This window comes from Pelobates fuscus, chromosome 5 (genome assembly GCF_036172605.1).
Source record: "Pelobates fuscus isolate aPelFus1 chromosome 5, aPelFus1.pri, whole genome shotgun sequence".
NCBI classification, from domain to species: domain Eukaryota; kingdom Metazoa; phylum Chordata; class Amphibia; order Anura; family Pelobatidae; genus Pelobates; species Pelobates fuscus.
This window is the reverse complement of record NC_086321.1, coordinates 45,744,440-45,768,876: the sequence shown is the minus strand read 5'-3', so window position 1 is coordinate 45,768,876 and position 24,437 is coordinate 45,744,440. Positions and strand designations below refer to the sequence as shown.

Below are 24,437 nucleotides of genomic sequence, written 5' to 3'. Positions count from 1 at the left end.
GGGCGAGATGGGAAGCGAAGGTGAAATGCTCTGCGAAGGCGAGAAGCATGGACGTCCTCCTGAGGTACCCAACTCCTCTCCTCAGGACCATATCCCCTCCAGTTGACCAGATATTGCAATTTACCCCTTGAAATTCTGGAGTCAATGATGGAGCTGACCTCGTACTCCTCCCGACCCTCCACCTGAACAGGACGAGGCGAGGAGACCTTAGAGGAGAATTTGTTGCAAATGAGGGGTTTCAACAAGGAGACATGAAAAGAGTTAGGAATGCGTAAGGCAGGTGGCAGAGCAAGGCGATACGCAACCGGATTGATACGAGTGAGAACCCTGTAAGGACCTATGTAACGAGGAGCAAATTTCATGGACGGAACTTTTAGGCGAATATTCTTGGTACTCAACCATACCCTATCCCCAGGAACAAAAACAGGAGCCGCTCTTCTATGTTTATCAGCGTGTTTCTTGAACAGCGAGGAACTATGTAATAGAATTTGTCGAGTCTGATCCCATAATCTCTTCAGGTTGGCGACATGATCATCAACCGACGGTATCCCCTGAGAAGAGGAAACCGAAGGAAAAATCGAAGGATGAAAGCCATAGTTCATGAAGAAAGGGCTAGAGCGAGTTGAATCGCAAACAAGGTTATTGTGTGCGAACTCCGCCCAAGGAATTAGACCGACCCAATCGTCCTGGTGTTCGGAAACAAAGCAACGCAGATACTGTTCGATCTTTTGATTAGTACGTTCAGCAGCTCCGTTAGACTGAGGGTGATAGGCAGAGGAAAAGTTCAATTTGATGCCCATTTGAGAACAAAAGGATCTCCAGAAACGTGAGACAAATTGAGAACCTCTATCAGAAACAATCTCTGAAGGGATCCCATGTAGGCGAAAAACTTCTCTCGCAAAAATCTCCGCCAATTCAGGGGAAGTCGGAAGTTTAGGTAATGGCACGAAATGGGCCATCTTGGTAAATCTATCCACCACCGTGAGAATAACAGTCTGTCTTTTGGAAGCAGGCAAATCAACGATAAAGTCAATGGACAAACAGGACCAAGGTTTCTCAGGAATGTCCAAGGGGTGTAACAGGCCACATGGGGATGCATGAGATAGTTTAGTCTTGGCACAAGTCTCACAAGCTGCGACGAACTCCTCAATATCCTTACGAAGTGAAGGCCACCAGAAATCCTTGGATATCAGAGAGTACGTCTTGCGAATACCAGGATGACCAGCTATTTTACTTTCATGAAAACATTGTAAGAGCTCCAGTTGAAGTTCAGGAGGAACAAAGTTTCTTCCCTCAGGAGTGTTTCCGGGAGCTAGATGTTGTGACTTCAAGATCTGGTCAAGTAGCGGGGAATGAATTTTGAGACTGGTATTAGCAATAATATTGCATTTGGGTACAATGGAAGACAAAAGTGGTTCAACTGAAGCAGAGGGTTCATATTGGCGAGATAGCGCATCGGCTTTAGAATTCTTTGACCCAGGTCTGTAAGTCAGAACGTAATTGAAATGGGTAAGAAACAACGACCAACGAGCCTGCCTGGAGGACAGACGCTTGGCCTCTCCGATATAAGACAAGTTTTTGTGGTCTGTCAGGATGGTAACAGGATGTAATGTACCTTCCAATAAATGTCTCCATTCTTTCAAAGCCTTGATAACCGCTAGTAATTCTCTGTCACCAATGTCATACCTGCTTTCAGTACCGGTCAATTTTTTAGAGAAAAATCCACATGGATGTAATGGTTTATCAACACCCAACCTTTGAGATAGAACAGCACCTAAACCAGTCTCTGATGCGTCTACCTCGAGCAAAAATGGCAGAGAAGTGTCAGGGTGAACTAAAATTGGAGCGGAAGCGAAAAGCTCCTTGAGAGTCTTGAACGCAAGGAGAGCTTCAGTAGTCCAATTCTTAGTGTCAGCCCCCTGTTTGGTCATGTTAGTGATAGGTGCAATAATGGAAGAATAGCCCTTAATAAAGCGCCTATAATAATTGGAAAAACCAATAAATCTCTGTATGGCTTTAAGACCTGTGGGTAAAGGCCACTCTAGAATGGATTGGAGCTTATCCGGATCCATCTTAAATCCCTCCCCAGAGATCACATAGCCGAGAAAGGTTACCTGGGTTTGATCAAAGCTACATTTCTCCAACTTGCAGTACAAGCCATGCTGGAGAAGCTTGTGCAAAACTCTCCTGACTTGTTTGTGATGAATCTCAATGTCACTAGAATGAATGAGTATATCATCTAGGTATACAATGACGCACTCTTGCTGAAATTCCCTAAGAACCTCATTAATCAGATCTTGGAATACTGCTGGTGCATTGCATAACCCAAAAGGCATGACAGTATATTCATAGTGGCCATATCGAGTATTGAATGCCGTCATCCACTCATGTCCCTGCTGGATTCTCACCAAGTTATATGCCCCTCTGAGGTCTAACTTGGTGAAAATTGTAGAGCCCTTCAAACGATCGAAGAGTTCGGTGATCAAGGGAATCGGGTAGGCATTTTTAATGGTTATCTTATTCAAGCCTCGATAATCAATACAAGGTCTCAAAGAACCATCTTTCTTTTTAACAAAAAAAAATCCAGCCCCGGCAGGGGAGGAGGACCTCCTGATGAATCCCTTGTCTAAATTCTCGTGAATATATTCCTCTAGGACTGAGTTCTCCTTTATAGATAATGGGTATACATGACCTCTGGGAGGCATGGTACCAGGGAGTAGGTTAATTTTGCAATCAAAGGACCTGTGTGGGGGTAAGGTATCGGCTTTCTTTTTGTCAAATACTGCCTTTAAATCTAGATACTGAGGCGGAATTTGTGTCTCTGTAGGATTGTCAGAGGTATTCGATGTATTAGTTAATCCAAGAGGTAAGACCTTCCGCAAGCATTTTTCTTGACAATTCTCTCCCCACGAAACTATCTCCCCTGATTCCCAATTAATAATAGGGTTGTGTCTCCTCAGCCAGGAGTACCCCAGAACTATGGGAATAGACGGAGAAGAAATGAGCATCAAGGATATATCCTCTTTATGCAGGATGCCAACAGTCAAGTTAATCGGTATGGTCTCATGAAAAATAACAGGCTCAAGTAACGGTCTACCATCGATGGCCTCAACAGCCAGAGGTGTCTCTTTTAACTGGGATGGAATAGCATGCTTGGCAGCAAAACCCTGATCTATAAAGCTCTCAGCAGCTCCAGAATCGATTAGTGCCATAGTCTTAACTACTCCCTTCTCCCACTTTAAAGAAACGGGTAACACAAGCCTGAGCTCCTTGTAGTTGTGAATAGAGGACAAAGTAGAAACACCCAAGGCCTGTCCTCTAGAGGAACTTAGGTGCGAGCGTTTCCCGAACGATTGGGACAATTTAGGCGTAAATGACCCCTGACTCCACAATACATACATAAACCCTCCCTTCTCCTGTACTGTCTCTCCCTTTCAGTGAGATGAGTACTGCCTATCTGCATAGGTTCAGGAATACGTAAGTCTTCGAACTCAGAGATTTGAAAGGTAGGCGCTAGTTTGAAGGAGGGTCTACGGGTCCTATCTCGAGTGTTCTGCCTCTCTCTTAAGCGTTCATCAATACGAGATATAAAAGAAATTAAATCCTCCAAATTTTCAGGGAGTTCTCTAGTAGCGACCTCGTCAAGAATTACATCTGATAACCCATTCAGAAACACATCTATATAAGCCTGTTCGTTCCACTTAACTTCTGCCGCCAAGGATCTGAACTCTAGTGCATAATCCACAAGTGTTCGATTGTCCTGTTTAAGGCGCAACATTAATCTAGCTGCATTGACCTTTCTGCCAGGAGGGTCAAAAGTTCTTCTAAACGCAGCTACAAAGGCATTATAATTATAGACGAGTGGATTATCATTCTCCCATAAAGGATTGGCCCATCTCAAAGCTTTTTCAATGAGCAGAGTAATAATAAATCCAACCTTTGCTCTATCTGTAGGATAAGAGCGGGGTTGTAGTTCGAAATGGATGCTAATCTGGTTTAGAAAGCCACGACACTTCTCCGGTGACCCGCCATAACGTACTGGTGGGGTAATACGGGAAGAAGCACCTACAGTGGCTACCTCTAGACCTGAGACTGCAGGAGAGATAGAAGGAGTACGTGTCTCCTCAGGTGGATTACTAGCACGAGACAAAAGTGCCTGTAGTGCCAAAGCCATCTGATCCATCCTATGTTCCATGGCGTCAAACCTGGGATCCGAAGAACCAAGCTGACTGTTTGTACCTGCAGGATCCATTGGCCCTGTCGTAATGTCAGGATCGGGACAGGGATCCAACACGCAGAGTACAAAGAGTGGAAAGGTACGTATACCGGGCCTTAGAATGGCCGGACTAACGTACCGAGAGTAAAGAATAGTCAGAGGCAAGCCGAGGTCGAGGGAACGAGAAGACAGATAAGCGAGAGACAAGCCGGGTCAAGGGATAACAGAGAAACAGGGTAGTACAACGAGCCGAGTCAAAACCAATAGAGCAAACTAGAATACCAGAGCACTGAGTGACTAGACAAGCTAGAACCACGACAGGGCAATGAGCTGAAGTAAGGAGTAAGCTTAAATACCCTGGTTCTGGATGGAAATCACGCCTCTGACAAGTACCGATTGGATATCGGACACTTGAGTGACAGATTGCTCGTGCTAGCGTCATGACGTCACGTATTGAGCGTCCTGCTAGAAAAGGACGTGGATTCCTCGCGGCCGGTGTTTAAGTGACTGGATGAACCGCGAGGAACGGAGGAGACAGCTCGCCTGGACGGATACACCACCAAGTCTCTACCTCCCTTAGAGGTAGAGGCCTCAGGTACCCTGACAATGCCCCGACGAATTCCTTAAGATCCTTACGTAATGAAGGCCACCAGAAATCTTTAGAAATCAGAGAACATGACTTGCGTATGCCAGGATGTCCGGCAAATTTACTGTTATGAAAACACTGCATAAGTTCCAGTTGGAGTTTAGGAGGACCGAAGTAACGGTCCCCCGGAATAGGTCCGGGTGCCAGATGTTGTAACTTCTTGATCTCATCCAGCAACGGAGAGTGAATCTTGATGCTAGTGCTGGCAATAATATTACGCTTGGGAACTATAGAAGAAAAAACCACATCAGGCATAGTAGAAGGTTCATGTTGGCGGGACAATGCATCGGCCTTAGAATTCTTAGAACCAGGTCTATAAGTGAGAACATAGTTGAAATGAGTAAGGAACAAAGACCAACGAGCCTGCCTGGCAGATAATCGCTTGGCTTCCCCTATATATGACAAATTCTTGTGATCCGTCAAAATAGTAACCGGGTGTAAAGTCCCTTCCAACAGATGTCTCCACTCCTTTAAAGCCAAAATTACCGCTAACAGTTCCCTGTCACCAATATCATACCTGCTCTCAGGCCCAGACAATTTCCTGGAAAAAAAACCACAAGGATGCAGTGGTCTATTCAAACTTAACCTTTGGGACAGAATAGCGCCTACACCTGTCTCTGAGGCGTCTACCTCGAGTAAGAAAGGCAAAGATGTGTCTGGATGAACTAATATCGGTGCTGAGGCAAACTGTTCCTTGAGAGTACTGAAAGCAACAAGCGCCTCCGGGGACCATGTCTTAGTATCAGCACCCTGTTTAGTCATGTTGGTAATAGGAGCAATAATAGACGAGTACCCCTTAATGAAGCGCCTGTAGTAATTCGAGAATCCGATAAACCTCTGAATGGCCTTGAGTCCCTTGGGCAATGGCCAATCCAAGATAGATTGGAGTTTAACAGGATCCATCTTAAACCCCTCACCAGAAATAACGTAACCAAGAAAGTTTACCTGAGATTGGTCGAAGCTACACTTCTCCAATTTGCAATACAACCCATGCTGTAGGAGTTTGTGCAATACCCTTCTGACTTGTTTGTGATGAACCTCAGGCTCTTTAGAGTGTATTAGTATATCATCCAAATAAACTATAACACATTCATGTTGAAATTCCCTAAGAACCTCATTAATCAAGTCCTGGAATACAGCAGGGGCATTGCAAGGCCCGAAGGGCATTACCGTGTACTCGTAGTGGCCATACCGGGTATTGAAAGCCGTTTTCCATTCATCGCCCTGCTGAATTCTCACCAAGTTATAAGCTCCCCTCAGATCTAACTTGGTAAAAATCTTAGAGCCTTTAAGGCGATCAAATAGCTCAGTAATTAGGGGAATCGGATAAGCATTTCTGATAGTTATCTTATTCAAGCCCCGATAATCAATGCAAGGCCGTAGTGTACTGTTTTTTTTATCTACAAAAAAGAAACCGGCTCCGGCTGGAGAAGAGGATCTTCTAATAAATCCTTTGTCTAGATTCTCCTGACTGTACTCTTCTAAGACTAAGTTCTCCTTAGTGGATAGAGGATATACATTGCCCCTCGGAGGCATAGTACCAGGTAGGAGATTAATCTTACAATCAAAGGACCTGTGTGGGGGTAAAGTATCAGCCTTCCTCTTATCAAAGACTGCCTTTAAATCCTGGTACTGGGAAGGTATCTGTAATTCTGTGGGCTTGTTAGAGTTACTAGGTGTGTCCACTACGCACAATGGTGAGACTTTCTGTACACAACCTTTCTGGCAACCCTGACCCCAAGAGACTATTTCACCTTGCTCCCAATCAATAGTAGGGTTATGCTTTTTAAGCCAGGGATACCCCAAAACTATAGGAACTGAAGGGGATGAGATAAGCATGAGAGAAATCTCCTCCTCGTGTAAAATACCAATGGTTAACTTAACTGGTATAGTTTCACGAGAAATCACAGGATCTGATAAAGGTCTACCATCTATGGCCTCAACGGCCAATGGAGTCTCCTTTAGCTGAGATGGGATAGAGTGGTTTTTGACAAAAGTTTGATCAATAAAGCTTTCAGCTGCTCCGAAATCTATTAATGCCATAGCTTTAAGTACTCCCTTTTCCCAAGTTAAAGAAACCTGTAGTAGTAACCTATGACCCCTGTAATCATATGTTGAGGACAAAATAGAAACACCCAAGGCCTGTCCTCTGGAGAAACTTAGGTGCGAGCGTTTCCAGGACGGTTAGGGCAATTTAGGCGTAAATGCCCGCCTACTCCACAATACATACACTGACCCTCCCTTCTCCTATATTGTCTTTCATTCTCTGAAAGGCGAGTGTTACCAATTTGCATAGGTTCTGGGAGAGCTAGTATAGTAGATTCAGAATTCTGAAATGCGGGAGTTAGTCTTAAGGAAGGTCTATAACCATTATCACGAGTGTTCTGCCTCTGTCTCATACGTTCATCTATACGAGAAATAAATGAAATTAATTCCTCTAAATTTTCAGGAAGATCCCTTGTGGCAACCTCGTCTAAGATCGCATCTGAAAATCCGTTCAGAAATACGTCCATATAGGCTTGTTCATTCCACTTGACCTCTGCCGCCAAGGATCTGAACTCTAGCGCATAATCCACAAGGGTTAGATTATGCTGTCTAAGACGTAATAGTAATCTAGCTGCACTGGCCTTTCTCCCTGGGGGATCAAAAGTCCTCCTAAAAGTAGTAATAAACGCATTATAGTTATAGACTACTGGATTATCATTTTCCCACAGAGGGTTAGCCCATCTAAGAGCTTTGTCAATGAGTAGCGAGATTATGAATCCAACCTTCGCCCTGTCAGTAGGGTAGGCGCGGGGTTGTAATTCAAATGGAATTCCTATCTGGTTTAGGAAACCTCGACAGGTATCCGTAGCACCGCCATACCGTAAAGGGGAAGTAACACGGGAAGAAGTTCCCACTGTGGCTACCTCTAGGCCTGAGTTAGCAAGAGAGATAGATGGAGTACGCATCTCCTCTGCTTGATTACTCGGATGGGATAGTAATGCTTGCAGCGCTAGGGCCATTTGGTCCATTCTATGGTCCATGGCTTCAAACCTTGAGTCAGGCGGACCAAGCTGAGCGTTTGTACCTGCAGGATCCATGGCCCTGTCGTAATGTCAGGATCGGTCGTAATGACAGGGATCCAACACGCAGAGTACGAACAGGAGAGGAGTACGTATACCGGACCTTAGAATGGCCGGACTAACGTAAGGAGAAAGCAAAGAATGGTCAGAGACAAGCCGAGGTCGAGGGACCGAGAGAACAGGTAAGCGAGAGACAAGCCGAGGTCAAAGGACACGAGAGGTAAACAGGAACGATAGTACAAGCCGAGTCAAAACCAAATAGAACAATAGACATAAGAGCACTGAGGAACCAGACAAGCTAGAACCACGACAGGGCAATGAACCATTACACACATCCCTCTTTTATACCCTGGTTCTCTAATTGATGACTCCGCCCTTGCCGAGCCCTGATTCGTTGTTCCGAACTAGATTGACAGGTCGGGATGTGATTGCCGTCATGACGTCGGCTCCTGAGCGTCGTGTCATAAAAGGAAGCGGGGCTATCGCGGCCGGCGTGGGAATGACTAAGAGAGCTGTGAGGATTGGATGAATCAGCCCCCCTGAGAGAACGGCCGTCGGGAAGTCTAACCTCCTCCGAGGTAGAGACTTCAGGTACCCTGACAATGGGTTGGCAGGCAGGTCCCTCAAATTGCAATCAGTAAAACATATTACTTAATTATGTAAAAATATTACATAAATATGCACATATAATTTAAATGTATATACATATTTATATATTTGAAGTCTACATGTATATTTATGAAATTATTTATGTAATTATGTATATGGACATATGTATATTTCATATTATTTTTATTTTTTTATATATACATAGGTATTTATATATATATATAATTTCATTCTAAGTGTATTTTGATATATATATATATATATATTAATATAAAAATAAAGTTAGAATAAAATTACATATATATATAAAAAAAATAAAAATGTATTTATTAGTTTACGTTTTTTAATTTATTTGTAATTGTTATTTATAATAATATATATATATATATACAATATATATAGTTATTATACATATTATATATATGCACGTGTGTAATTTTACTTTTATGTATATATTAATAGAAAAATACACTTAGTATGATAGTATGACGTTATACATATCTATCTATCTATATATATATATATATATATATATATATATATATATATATATATATATATATATATATATATATATATATTTTATTTAATAACTTTTTTTTTATTAAAAAAAAAATTTCAAACAGTTTTCACCAGCAGTCATGCGATCACATGGCCCTTGTGGTCCTATTTTATAGAAGGGGACTATCTGGGCTGTCAGACAGTCCCCCCCAGTGGATAAGAAGACCGATCACCAGCGGAGGAACAGCGGTGATCGGGTAAGTGAATGGGAATGGAGGGAGAGAGAGGGAGGGAGAGAGGGAAGGGGGGGATTAATATTTATTTATTTTTTTAATTCCTTAATTCTTCACTGAGTGAGAGAAAATAAGTCATGCACTCAAACTCTCACTACTCCAGGGTGGCAGTAATGACTATAGTACACATCAGCCCCTAAACAAACAATGAAAACTAAAGAAAAAAGGTTCCTTGCGCATTATCCCAAATCCAAATGCATGTTTAACCCCTTAAGGACCAAACTTCTGGAATAAAAGGGAATCATGACATGTCAGACATGTCATGTGTCCTTAAGAGGTTAAATAAATGGCAAGTGAGCTTACACGAAAATGGCCATTGGAGTGATACTAACAAACCTCCAATTGCGTTAACGATAGAGTGTTTTGTAATGACAGCAAAAGGCAGAGTTTATAACAATAATTGAAAGGAAGTCAAGAATAGAGAGGATTGGTTCCAGGATAGAGGTAAAAACAGCAGTGCAAATTCTATTTTCATTTGATTTTTTATTTCAGAATCTCACAAACACACATTTGCAAAATAATAGTGAATAAGTAGATTTTTTTTTTTTAAATGCTGTTAAATGTCAGTACCCTTTTAAAACCAATTTGAAGGGGAAAAAAAGACAATCAATGACAGGACTCTTGGTCTCTATATATAGATATGTATTTCAGAATTCTATGAAACCAATGTTTACCTGCTGAAGGCCTTCCCTTGACGGATTTGATGTTCTTACTATGTCATCGACTGCCCACCACTGGTCAGCGAGAAACAGAGCCACCGCTACAAAGATAAAACCATACAGAAATAGCTGTAACATAAGACTATGATAATGTGTCTACTAGGCAACATATATATTTTGTTTTCTAAAAGTTTAAGAAATTTCCATTGCTGCTAGTTTAATGTAAACTTTACAACCCATAAAAAAATCTCGAAATTCAATTAAGAGTTTAAATGAAGGCCACACAAACCTTCCTGTTTCGTACTGGCTTTTCAGTTAAATTTTCTCAAACAGTTTTGTCTTTTCAGTGTTGTTATCACTGATTCTGCATGCTATATTCTCCTTTTCGTTGCAGACTTGTACAGAAGGTATGCCTATTATTTTTGTTGTAACATCATTCAAGATAAAGAATTTCCAAAGTTTCAAAGCATTTATTTGTTTGAGAACTTCCAGAAAACCATACCATTGATATACAACTATTAAACTTCCAGTAAAAGATAAACAGAAACAGAAAGGTGCTATTAAGCATTAGCTATTGAGCAATGGTTAATAGCTATTTTTATTGTTATTTTTAACCACTTTTAATGGCTCCAATTTTATCGACATCATAATAACGAAAGACGGAGTTTGACCAGGGTTTGAACAGTAACTAGCAATGCAAGTGAATCATTTATTTGGAGCTCTCTGGAAAATACACCATGGAAATCAACTATAACTTGCATTACCCGTTTTGCATCTAATGCTATTTTTCTTTAAAATGTACATTAAAGATTTCACATATTCCATCACAATGCAGTCCAGACCACTAACAGTGTTTCGTTTTCTCCTCTACCACTATGTTCCGTGGTAGGAAATGACAACATTTCTAACAATGATACAAGGAGCTGAGATGGACACAGCCAGTTTCAGGTTAGATATTTGGATTTCTAAATTTTATTTTTCAAACCTCACAATAACATATTTGCTTAATGTAGGGAATAAGTAATCAGAATAAAAAAAATCTTGGGTGGTGACTGTTTCTCTGAGCTATTTCAGAAATGTATGGCTACATGTAACACACGCATGTCAATAAAAAGCATACACATTCTTGTTCGGTGAGAGTATGTAAACTGTTATAAGAAACCTAGATACAGCTGGTATTTATAGGGGTTTCACGTGGTTTCTTTCTAGGTGATTTATAAGATCAAGGTTAATTGTAAGCCCCAAAATCCAGGTCATTAACAAGACCCAACGCTTGATCCACAGCCTTTAGTGATCTCCAAGTCCAGATGTTTTGACATCATGCACATCTGCATGCAAGTTGTAGTTCTACAGCTAGAGATGGACCTTTTGACCACTCTTTTATCAGACAATATCTTCACTCTCTGAGAATCCAAAGATTTTGATGTCTAGTGGTTAAGAGGAAATGGTATTAATGCAACTCTATCACCTTCTGGTTTCTCTGCATATTTTCCGGACCCCCAGTGGTGACATCACCGCTTGGGGTGCAGTGGCCTGGAGGAGCATTTTCTTGGTGTATTATACTTTCCTGATGCTGTCCGCCACAAGCGCCGATATCTTCTTTCTTCAGTTCCTGGCACTTCAACACGTAGGAGCCCATGTCAGTGCTGTGCTCTTGCCCATGCTCGAGAGTACAATGCTCGAGACTATGGAGGATTCGCAAGGCCACAGTTGCCTCAATAGATATTATCTCGCAATGAGCTAGATAATGCCTTATTCCCACAGCGAGTGCTAGTGAAGGCTGTGGGAAGTGACAAAACTTGACAGAGGTAGCTGCGCCTTTTGTCAAGATAGGACTTTACCATAAAATGTCTTATGATGTTTTCTGACTGCGTTTCAACTTCAGTGAAATTCCAACGCAGACTTTAAGAGCATTTTACACAGTTTTTAGAGTTTTCGATCCAAGTAGACGGGTTCCACCGCAATGAAAATGTAGCTCTCCATTAGCCTGGTTGCTACCAGCTACTAAGCTGACGTATCCTGAGTCTTTATAAATGATTTAATTTGCGCACTAGGTCTCCACTCCTCCGTAATTTGTGCTAAAGCAAATCAATTCCCACGATAAACGTCCGACATCTGAAAGCAGCACACATTCTGTGTAATCCCCTTCTTTTACATCTTCTTCTCAGACCCAAAGGAGACACATGGATACAGAACACAAAATGAATTTCTGTTGAACAGATGTGGTGAGCTGAGTGCTCGGCTGGCGTTCCTGTTCCCATCCCATCTGCACAAATACACTGTGCACAAACAATACATTTACAGTCAGAAACAAGTAGCAGAGGCAGTTACATAGAAACATAGAATGTGACGGCAGATAAGAACCATTTGGCCCATCTAGTCTGATATTATTTTTAAACATTTTTAAACCTTTGTCCCTTAATTTATGTCCTCTTGTTGTGGTAGTTTTTCTTCTTTTAAATATAGTCTCCTCCTTTACTGTGTTGATTCCCTTTATGTATTTAAATGTTTCTATCATATCCCCCCTGTCTCGTCTTTCCTCCAAGCTATACATGTTAAGATCCTTTAACCTTTCCTGGTAAGTTTTATCCTGCAATCCATGAACCAGTTTAGTAGCCCTTCTCTGAACTCTCTCTAAGGTATCAATATCCTTCCGAAGATACGGTCTCCAGTACTGTGTACAGTACTCCAAGTGAGGTCTCACCAGTGTTCTGTACAATGGCATGAGCACTTCCCTCTTTCTACTGCTAATACCTCTCCCTATACAACCAAGCATTCTGCTAGCATTTCCTGCTGCTCTATTACATTGTCTGCCTACCTTTAAGTCATCAGAAATAATCACCCCTAAATCCCTTTCCTCAGATGTTGAGGTTAGGACTCTATCAAATATCCTATACTCTGCCCTTTTCTAAGCTGCTGTTTAACTACAACTCACATTATTCTCAACCAGGCATGAGAATCCTAACAGCCATACTGGGATGAGAAAGGTCTCCTGAATCCTGCTGTTTAAACATTTATCACACATTGCCAGATTGATATTATTCACATGGACTGGTACCTGTAAGAGTGTCTTCTGGTGCAAAAAGAGCAAGGATTTTGTGTATCTGATCTCCTCCATAGAGTGGTACAAAACCGACTGTGGAAAGACTAATAGGGATCTGCAAAAAATGGAGAAACGTTTAGTTATCAGTGGTCCAGTTAAAGAGAATAGTGGCCATTTACATTGAATACGTTTTACATTAGATCTTGGATCTAGACTGGTAAATATTCTGGAGTTTGCAGACAATATTGTGTCTACTGACAGTATTGGTAGTTTTGTTGCTGCATAGCAAGTGTAACGAATGCTGGTATTTCGTATACCCGTTAGTTTGCTTCCTCCCAAGCTGCTAGGGACTTAGTGATTATAGCTCGCAGTTCGGGTGCTGATTCGTACGTTTCCCAAGAATCAAAGTGCAGCCTACAAATAAATCCCGCTGTTTGACAGTCACATACCCAAACAGCAGCCTAGACTAGATGAAGGGTACAAGAAGAATGTTTTATTCAGGCCAGATGGCCGGCTTTTATGCGATTCCAGAGTACAGTAAACACATCCATAAAAACTCCCCCAACACGCCCACAAAAATCTGAGTCACCATGACTCTGCATAAAACACAAAATATAGAAAATACATAATAATACACATAAAACACATAGGAATCCCAATAAATGTCATATCCAAAGATAGCCCAGATCTGAGCGCCCAAGTTGTCCAAACAGCGTTCAAATCCTACGAACACAGCCGAATCGCCACCAGGGTAAAGTTTTGACCAGCCACTCACGAGGCTTCTGTCCAAAACAGTTCCATAGTTTCAGAGGTAGCGATAGGTCCATTTCGGGAGTTTCAAACCGAACAAAACCACGAACAGTTCCCCTAGCTCACGGGCAGCGTTTGTTCACCTGGTTTGTGTAAACAAACCCACTGAACAGCGCTCTCCTAGCTTGACTGGGAAAGGAAGCAGGCGTTCGCGAAGTTGAGCGGTGTTCGCAGGGTCGAGTGTCCGATTTAGAGTTCAGGACACTCGACCACCAAGTCACGTTGCCTCCTTTTGTGCGATGAGATGGGAGAGAGAGCATCTAATCCTGCAGTTTCTTTATAGTTAATGAGCCAGGGAGGTAGTCAGTATTCGGTAGAATTATTTTCCGAACAAAGAAAAAATAAAGTTTTGGTAACCAAAGGGTATAGTTTTGTCACAGCAAGGTATCACAGGACAAACCCCCTGCAGGGCGGGAAACTAGTGTGCATACTATGCACACATTAGAGCTTCCCCACGAGAAAGCATTGAATCAATGTGGATTTTGAAGACATTAGACATTCTCATGCAAAGCATGACAATACCCACAGAGTAAAACTCCAATAGAGTCTAGGAAGCGCCTCTAGTGGCTTTATGGAAGTGGCTCTCTTAACCCTGCAATGTAAACAATGTTACATTGCAGGGTTAATGGGACATGGGCACTTTAGCCAGATGACTTCAATGAGATGAAGTGCTCTGGGTGCCTATAGTGTCACTTTAAACTTAGTAAACAAACCAAATTCTAAAATCATTCTACACTGAAACTGTATTTTACTGCTTGTAGTTTTTGACTTGTAACCAGGGCCGGACTGGAGATACAAAGCAGCCCTGGGAAAAAAAATCTATGCCAGCCCCATAAGTCATTGCGCCATATATTGTCGCATGTAATATGTAAGGCTATGTCTTGCCACCCCAGATGATTGAGTAATTATATATATATATATATATATATATATATATATAGTATATATATAGCTTTTTCTAATATAATATATTGGTCCTTTCAGAGTAAAACATTTAATTATACAGTAAGCATACTCACATGCAGACACAGACAATCTCACTGACACACACAAGCTCATTGATACACAGCCTCATAGACAAACAATTTCACTAATATACATAAGCTCATTGACATAAAAATACAAGCTCACTCACTAGCAGACACACACACACATGCAAGCAAGCAAACTCACTAGCAGGCGCACACACACACACACAGCTTAATGTAGTGGTTCTGGTGTCTATAGCCTGTCCCTGCAGGCTTTTGAATGTAAACACTGACTTTTCAGAGAAAAGGCAGTGTTTACATTGCTTCCTAGTGACACCTCTAGTGACAGACACTCAGACGGTCACTAGAGGTGCTTCCTGTGTCAGTGCGGATTGGCTGAGATCATCAAGCTTGATGATCTCAGTCATAGAGGCAGAGACCAGCATGACGTTGGAAAAAAAAAAGTGAGTAAAACACTATTTTTACAAACACACACAGACACTACGACTGACACACACACACCATGACAGACATACACACACCATGACACAGACAGACACACACACACACCATGACACAGACACACAGTGACACAGAGACACACACACACACACACAGCATGACACACACAGCATGACACAGACACACACACAGCATGACACAGACACAGACACAGCATGACACACACACACACACAGCATGACACAGAAACACACACAGCGTGACACAGACAGACACACACACAGCATGACACAGACAGACACACTCCCACTGACATACATACTTGTTGCTACCTGTGTGGGTGGGTGGGCAGACTGATAGGTGCCCCTCCCCTTCTGTGCCCTCTTTTGCCCCCTGTGTGCTTTTTAGCCCCTTCCCCTCCTGTGCCCTTATGTAGCACCCTCCCTTCCTGTGCCCTCTTTAGCCCCCTCCCGTGCCCTCTTTAGCCACCTTCCTTCCTGTGCCCTCTTTAGCCCCCCTTCCGACTTGTACCCTCTTCAGCCCCTTTTGTGCTCATCTTTTGGCCCCTCTCCCCTTCCTGTGACCTCTTAGCCCCCTCCCCTCCTGTGCCCTTTGTTACCCCCCCTCCCCTCCTGTGCCCTTTGTTACCCCCCCCTCCCCTTCCTGTGACCTCTTAGCCCCCTCCCCTCCTGTGCCCTTTGTTACCCCCCCTCCCCTTCCTGTGACCTCTTAGCCCCCTCCCCTCCTGTGCCATTTGTTACCCCCCCCTCCCCTTCCTGTGACCTCTTAGCCCCCTCCCCTCCTGTGCCCTTTGTTACCCCCCCTCCCCTCATGTGCCCTTTGTTACCCCCCACCCTCCCCTTCCTGTGACCTCTTAGCCCCCTCCCGTGCCCTTTGTTACCCCCCCTCCCCTCCTGTGCCCTTTGTTACCCCCCCTCCCCTCCTGTGCCCTTTGTTACCCCCCACCCTCCCCTTCCTGTGACCTCTTAGCCCCCTCCCCTCCTGTGCCATTTGTTACCCCCCTCCCCTCCTGTGCCATTTGTTACCCCCCTCCCCTCCTGTGCCCTTTGTTACCCTCCCCCTCCCCTCCTGTGCCCTTTGTTACCCCCCTCCCCTCCTGTGCCCTTTGTTACCCCCCACCCCTCCTGTGCCCTTTGTTACCCCCCACCCTCCCCTTCCTGTGACCTCTTAGCCCCCTCCCCTCCTGTGCCATTTGTTACCCCCCCCTCCCCTCCTGTGCCATTTGTTACCCCCCCTCCCCTCCTGTGCCCTTTGTTACCCCCCACCCTCCCCTTCCTGTGACCTCTTAGCCCCCTCCCCTCCTGTGCCATTTGTTACCCCCCCTCCCCTCCTGTGCCATTTGTTACCCCCCCTCCCCTCCTGTGCCCTTTGTTACCCCCCCTCCCCTCCTGTGCCCTTTGTTACCCCCCCTCCCCTCCTGTGCTCTTTGTTACCCCCCCTCCCCTCCTGTGCTCTTTGTTACCCCCCACCCTCCCCTTCCTGTGCCCTTTGTTACCCCCCTCCCCTCCTGTGCTCTTTGTTACCCCCACCCTCCCCTTCCTGTGCCCTTTGTTACCCCCCCTCCCCTCCTGTGCTCTTTGTTACCCCCCCACCCTCCCCTTCCTGTGACCTTTGTTACTTCCCCCCCACCCCCTCCCCCTCCCCTCCCCTCCTCCTCCCCTCCCCTCCTCCTCCCCTCCCCTCCTGTGCTCACCTTCCAGCCCAGCCAGCCTTCCTGAAGCTCTTCTCGCGGCCGCAGGAGAAGCTCTTCTCGCGGCCGCTGGGGGAGCAGGCTGTTCTGTCTCTGCTCCCCCTCCCTCGCGCGCAGCTTAATGAGACCGGGGCCGGAATATGACGTCATATTCCGGCGCCGGTCTCTTTCTAGCGCGCGAGGGAGGGGGAGCAGAGACAGAACAGCCTGCTCCCCCAGCGGCCGCCAGAAGAGCTTCCCCTGCGGCCGCAAGGAGAGCTTCCCCTGCGGCCGCCATCCAAGCTCTCCATGCGGCCGCAGGACATCCACATGTCTCCCCGGCCCCAGGTGCCGACGGCCCACCGGGAAATTTCCCGGTATCCCGGTGGGCCAGTCCGGCCCTGCTTGTAACTACCAAAAATAAACTGTAAACCTAGACATATGATACATGCTGTAAATCAGGACAAATAAATTAATTTATTTTGAATGACTTTTCTTCAGCTGTTTTAATTATCGTTACATTAAAGGAACACTATAGTCACCTAAATTACTTTAGCTGAATGAAGCAGTTTTAGTGTATAGATCATTCCCCTGCAATTTCACTGCTCAATTCACTGTCATTTATTAGTTAAATCACTTTGTTTCTGTTTATGCAGCCCTAGCCACACCTTCCCTGGCTATGATTGACAGAGCCTGCATGAAAAAAGAAAAAAAACTGGTTTCACTTTCAAACAGATGTAATTTACCTTAAATAATTGTATCTCAATCTCTAAATTGAACTTTAATCACATACAGGAGGCTCTTGCAGGGTCTAGCAAGCTATTAACATAGCAGGGGATAAGAGAATCTTAATTAAACAGAACTTGCAATAAAGAAAGCCTAAATAGGGCTCTCTTTACAGGAAGTGTTTATGGAAGGCTGTGCAAGTCACATGCAGGGAGGTGTGACTAGGGTTCATAAACAAAGAGATTTAACGCCTAAATGGCAGAGGATTGAGCAGTGAGGCTGCAGGGGCATGTTCTATACACCAAAACTGCTTCATTAAGCTAAAGTTGTTCAGGTGACGATAGTGTCCCTTTAACCCCTTAAGGACCAAACTTCTGGAATAAAAGGGAATCATTACATGTCACACATGTCATGTGTCCTTAAGGGGTTAATATGGCAAAAACTGTGAAACACGTATTATTTTTAATAATAATTTTAAAAAATGATATATGTATATGTCATATCAAATTCAAGCCATTTTTGCCCTTTAAAAAAATATTATATAATGTGTTGGTGCAATAAATGAGAAAGATGGAAATTGCAGCAGAACACAGCCAAAATTGATTGCATCCTTACATACAAAACTATCAAATTGAAGCTGTGACATTAAAGGGTAAAAACATATAAAATCGTATGAAAAGCTTACCTAAATATATTTAATCGAGGCCAATATCACCAATTTTGTCTGCAGCTTTCAGTTGAATACAGCACAGTAAAAGTCTACAAACAGGCATCGTGAGAACGCACATAATATTGGCACAGATTAAACTGAAGTTATATGACAGCATTCTGTGCTGTTGCACCATTTACAATAAAACGCTGTACAGGGTGACCACATCATGATAGTTAGACTAGAGCGCAACCACGAAAATTGTATTTTCATATTATGTTGGTGAAAACAAGATTTGAGGGTTGTAAAAAATCCCCCCCCCCCTCCTCCAACGCTTCTGTGCCTTCTGGGAGAGGTAGGATTTACTCTGTGGCAGGAGTAGGTCACAGATCATCATATGATGAAGGTAGGTCTTCTATGATTGCAATTAACCAGACATTGAACAGCAAGAGAACAACTTAATACGGATTCTAATAAAATGCATTAATATTAATAGACCACAGAGCAAACATACACAATGAATGCGGGACTAATGATATAAGATGCTCGTTATATCCACTTTCTTATTATTTAAACTGGTGTCTAAGCAATATTCTTCCTTTTTTTCTAAATCAACACTATTCCCTGGGCTGTTCAGTCTTTGCTGCTGGAATATGAGTATTACCTCCGTATTGTCCCGAAAAGAAAAATACTCTGGATTGTCGGGATCAGAACATCGCAGATCGGAGAGGTATTCTTCTGACAAGCTTTCCAGTTCTTCATGACTGCAACTACCTAATATATCAACAGGGTACGCCATGCCTGAAACATGAACAAAAAAAAGAAAAAACACAATTATGATAAAATACGATTAAAATATATATATATTTTATTTTAAATTTCAGTCACTGAAATGATTTATATGTTCATTATAATGCCGTGGAGTTTAATCACAAGTGAGGAATTGTGCAGAATTGACATGAGAGTTGCAATATTTAGACAAAATAACTGAGTTGCATTGGATAATTCTTCAATTTCATGCAATTGTGTACTAAAACTTGCAATTAACTTGTCTATTCACGGTTTAGTGAATTAACCCCCCATTTGTCTATACCTGCAACTAGTCAAATGAATGCAATTTAAGTAATCATCTGGGATATCATTTCGTTTGATGAACATTCTAAGAAATACTACTCACAGGTTTATAAACTAAAGTGAGAACTTTTGGGAATTCAAAGTGAATAAATGTCAATTTCAAATTTAAGACCGAAATAGCCGAACTGGAAAAATTGTCCAAGTCAGCTGCTTTTCCCTCTCATGTACATGGGCCTTAAATGTAAAATTCACTTCAAATTCAATATAATTTCCTGATAATTCACACCTTCATGAATAACCCGGTCTTGTGGCCAGATTAAAATTCACAAAGTCCAGTTTTAATTCTACTAACATCTTTAAAATTATATCATTGCAATAATTTTGTAAAATAAGTATCTTTAGCTATCGAGGATTTATAGAGTCTAGTGGAAGTCTTGAACAAATCCCCAAGGATACATTTTCACATTTTGTAGAGTTACAACCAGGAATTAAAATAGATGTTAGTGTATTATTAACCCTCTGTTTTATAGCATACATAACAAAGTGGCGTGATAAATCTTGTCAATGATAAAAAAAACAATTAAGAAAAAAAAACAGACATTTGTTGGTTGCACAGTATTCCCCTCGCTGGGTTAAAGGGACACTGTAGGCACCCAGACCACTACAACTCATTGAAGTGGTCTGGGTTCAATGTCCCATGTCCCTTAACCTAACAGTGGTATTTATTGCAGTTCCGGAGAAACTGCAATAATTACCTGCTAGGGTTAACTCCTCCTCTAGTGGCAGTCTACCAGACAGCCACTAGAGGGACTTCCAGATGCTAAGACGACTTTTGGTCATCTAAATTACGCTGGATGTCCTCACGCTATGCATGATGACTTCCAGCATCACCGGTATCCCCATAGGAAAGCATTGATTTCGTCGGTGGGGAAGGAGCGTGGGTGGAACCTAACCAAGCGCCAAAGGAACATCAGCAATGGATTCAGGCAAGTGACAGAAGAGGTTTTAACCCATTCAGCGCTGTGGAAGGTGGGCACTGTAGGAACCTCTAGTGCCAGGAAAACGGCTTTGTTTTCCTGGCACTATAGAATCCTTTCAATTCATGGTAGTAATTATAGCTATATTTTCGGATAAATCTTTACGAGTTGTGACCATACTTTGCAAATAGGGACTATGTGGCTAGTTGGGGACTGCTGGTGAACAGTATTTAAAAAAAAAAAAAAACTACAGATTCTTAATCAGACTTAAATCTGGACTTCGACTGTGCCACTGCAAATATTGCAAGTGTTAATCACTTTGCTTTGTGCTAAGGGTGATTAGCCTGCTGGAAGATGAGCATCCTCTCTAATTGCCTTTTCTTTGACTGTCCATTTTACCCACAATCCAAACTAGTTTACCCAGTCCCTGACACTAAAAATCCTTCCGCCACCTTTTGTCACAGTGAGGAGGGTGTTCTGAGGGTGATGACTAGTTTACTACTGTTGGCTTTGCCCCACAAATAGAATTTTGAGCAAAGGCAAGAAAGTTCAGAGTAGAAAACCTGTTTACAATGTTTTGCCATGTTTTTACATGCCTTTTGGAAAACTCCAAATGTGATTTGATTTGACTTGTTTTACAAAGTGTTTCTTCTTGTTATAAGTTTATGAGGTCCAGCTTTGTGAACATCTGAGATTGTCAGGCTCCCACTGCATATATGGCACTCCCTCACCACGTCTCTCCCTCCACTGTTTGAGGCGTCATGCCTGTGCGTGCCTGAGTCCTTAACGGAGGTTGGATCAGTTGGGCCTCCTCTACAGCTCCCTGTATGACGCTCTTCTGAGCACCGGGAGCAAAGTGAACTGGCCCGAATGTGGCTCTCGTCGGACTGTGGGGGGCAACTGACGATCCTCCTCGCAGTCCAACACGCTGGGCGCGGACGCAGAATATCGGCATATCTAAAAGCATAGAGGGGTGTGATATGTAGAGGGTGTGTCAGTGATGCGGGGGGCATGCCTCTCCTTCTCCCTATGTATGTGGCAGTAGACCAGTCCTCCTTGCTCAGTTGCACTGTGCTTTCCTCAGTGCTACACCAGTAGCTTTGTTACCTGACCTTTCTGCTTGTATACCCATATATGAACCAGTTCTGCCTGGACTGGTCTTTGCCTTGCCCCTATTAGTACCTAATTTTTGTTGAACAAGCATTGCCTTTTTAACACACACTGAGCTCCTCAGTGTATAACCTGACAGAGATATAGCAGTCTAATTATTTCCATCTCATCGCTTGATCTCTCCAGTTCTATCAGAGTTAGAACTGGCCTCGTGGTTGCCTTTCTGGCAAATTCTGCTTTTAGCAAATCCCTGAGTTTTCGTGGATGATGTTCTTTAGGAAGTTCTTGTGCCATTTCCTTTATATTTTTAATTATGGCTTTAACAGTGCTTACGATGATGTTCAAAGTTCGGCATATTTTTTTATTAATCAAACCTGATTGGTGCTTCTCTAGCATTGAATCCAAATTTGTTTTTATAGCTCCTCAAATGCTGTTGGTTACTGTTGGATACTCTCTCTAACAAACTCTGTGGCCTTCCAGAAACAGATACTTTTATTTTGAGACGATCAGACACATTCAATTGCACTGAGTGACTTCCATTCCATTAATTATGAGGCTTTTGAATACATCTGGATGGACCATAGTTTATATAGAGCTGTCATAGGAGCAGAGGTAAATGCATATACAATGTATAGATGTAACCTTTCTTTTATCAACTTTGAGTTAAATCAACCTTCAAAGTACTGTATATCTTGTGTAAAATAAAAGGTATAAATTCTAATAAAATGCATTTTAATTCCACGTTATAATGCTACCAACTAAGATATAGCGAATGTGGTGAATGTCCATGCAAGACAACATGATGGTCCCTGAGAAATTCCCATTCTACCTTCAAAAAATTTTAGAAAGCCATGTGCTTATTAAAACATCTGTCTCTAGGTGTTCCCTCATAGTCTCACACTGACAGAACACCGTAACAGTACAAACATGCTCACATCCAGAGCGTGAGAAAGTAAGTATTGCTCCCAGCATAAAAAATATAAACAAAGGGATCCTGGTGATATAATCAGATAAAGAATTAAAGGACCACGATAGTGCCAGGAAAACATACTAGTTTTCCTGGCACTATAGTGCCCTGAGGGTGCCGGGCTGGATGGAGAGGAAGGGGTTAAACTTACCTCTTTTTCCAGCACCGGGCGGGGAACTCTCCTCCGACTCTCCTCCTCCTCGGCTGAATGTGCATGGGCGGCAGGAGCCGCGCGCGCATTCAGCCAGTCCATAGGAAAGCATTCTCAATGCTTTCCTATGGACACTGGCATTTTCTAACTGTGAAAATCACAGTGAGAAGCGCGGAAGCGCCTCTAGCGGCTGTCAATGAGACAGCCACTAGAGGCTGGATTAACCCATAGGTAAACATAGCAGTTTCTCTGAAACTGCTATGTTTATAGAAAAAAGGGTTAACCCTAGATGGACCTGGCACCCAGACCACTTCATTAAGCTGAAGTTGTCTGGGTGCCTATAGTGGTCCTTTTAACCCCTTAAGGACACATGACATGTGTGACATGTCATGATTCCCTTTTATTCCAGAAGTTTGGTCCTTAAGGGGTTAAGCACTCTCTAGGCTTTCATACTTTGAAGCTAGTTCACACATTGGGATAACAACAATATAAACATACAAACTTCTAAATTAGCATCTTTTTGAGTTAAACACCAACAAATGGCATGAAGGTACACCAAGGTGTTTTAAAGTGACCGTGTCAACTCAAACTTAGCTTTCTTTTATTATTTCCTCTACTCTTCCTCTTTTGGAATGTTAATAACTGATATTTCCCATCAATTTCTCTTTAAAACATAAGACATAGACCACCGTTTGTCAAGATTGCCAAGTGTAGGAAAAATACATCAGACAAAGTAGACCCTACTTTGTCTTATGTTCTTAAGAGAAATAGATCAGAAAAGTAGAACAGATTCTGAAACAGGAAGAGAATAAGAAAGCATATTTGAGGTGACAGAGCCACTTCTAGAGAGTCCTGCAGAATATATACAACAAGACTTCACATTTCTGAAGAAAAAATTGAAACGTGCATTTTGTATCAACTTTTAATTTGTCTTCACAACTGATCAAGTAAGTACTCCACACATTTTTCAGGAATTTAAGCCTTATTGCTGTATCTTCATTTTCAACTTCCATTAAAGGAACATTTTAGGGTCCGGAGCACACATGTATTTCTGAACCTATAATGTTAAAACCACCATCTAGCCCACCTGAGTCCTCCCCCCCTAAATATACTAAAATCTTACTTTTAGTCAAGTCTGCTGCTGCTAGCTCTGCCCCCGATCTGCCTGCTTGGCTGACATAATCAGAAGTGATTCTCTGAGCCAATCAGAATGCTTTCCCATAGGATTGACGGAGACTATCAAAGAGGCAGATCAGGGGCAGAGCCAGCACAAGTCAAACATAGCCCTGGCCAATCAACACCTCCTCATATAGATGCATTGAATCAATGCATCTCTATGAGGAAAGTTCAGTGTCTCCATGCAGAGGGTGGAGACACTAAATGGCAGTACTGCACAGTGTGCAGCACTGCACCAGGAAACACCTCTAGCTGCCTTCTGAGGAGTGGCCAGTGGAGGTATCCCTATGCTGTAATGTAAACACTGCTTTTTCTCTGAAAAAAACAAACAGTGTTTACTGCAAAAGGCCTGAAGGGAATGATTATACCCACCAGAAGAAATACAATAAGCTGTAGTTGTTCTTATGACTTTAGTGTCCCGTTAAAGTAGGAGTGCCGCCTGGCCAATATTTTACTTGCACGGATGGCGTTTCCAACTGTCTGGCTAGTGCCAATATTGCAAAAATAACAGCAATCAAGGAAGATAAAAGTAGAAATTTTAATAAATATCGGATAATTTTCTTTTTCGTTAAATCTGATTTTTTAAATTTAGATCACACTTTTTTTTTTTTACAATAAAATGCTTCTAGAGGAAAAATCTATCTA

At 42.6% G+C, this 24,437-nt stretch overlaps 1 protein-coding gene across 3 annotated transcripts in view; it reads right to left on the bottom strand.

The window, feature by feature from the left end:
- FAM169A (family with sequence similarity 169 member A) overlaps positions 1-24,437 on the bottom strand; it is a 98,642-nt gene that overhangs the window by 37,617 nt on the left and 36,588 nt on the right. For all 3 annotated transcript variants that reach the window (XM_063453796.1, XM_063453795.1, XM_063453798.1), the window contains exons 2-4: positions 19,002-19,138; positions 13,048-13,147; positions 10,005-10,090 (exon numbers count right to left, since the gene is read on the bottom strand). In XM_063453796.1, the coding sequence (XP_063309866.1) occupies positions 10,005-10,090; positions 13,048-13,147; positions 19,002-19,136 (321 nt within the window). In that variant the 5' untranslated portion in view covers positions 19,137-19,138. The remainder of the gene's footprint in view (positions 1-10,004; positions 10,091-13,047; positions 13,148-19,001; positions 19,139-24,437) is intronic.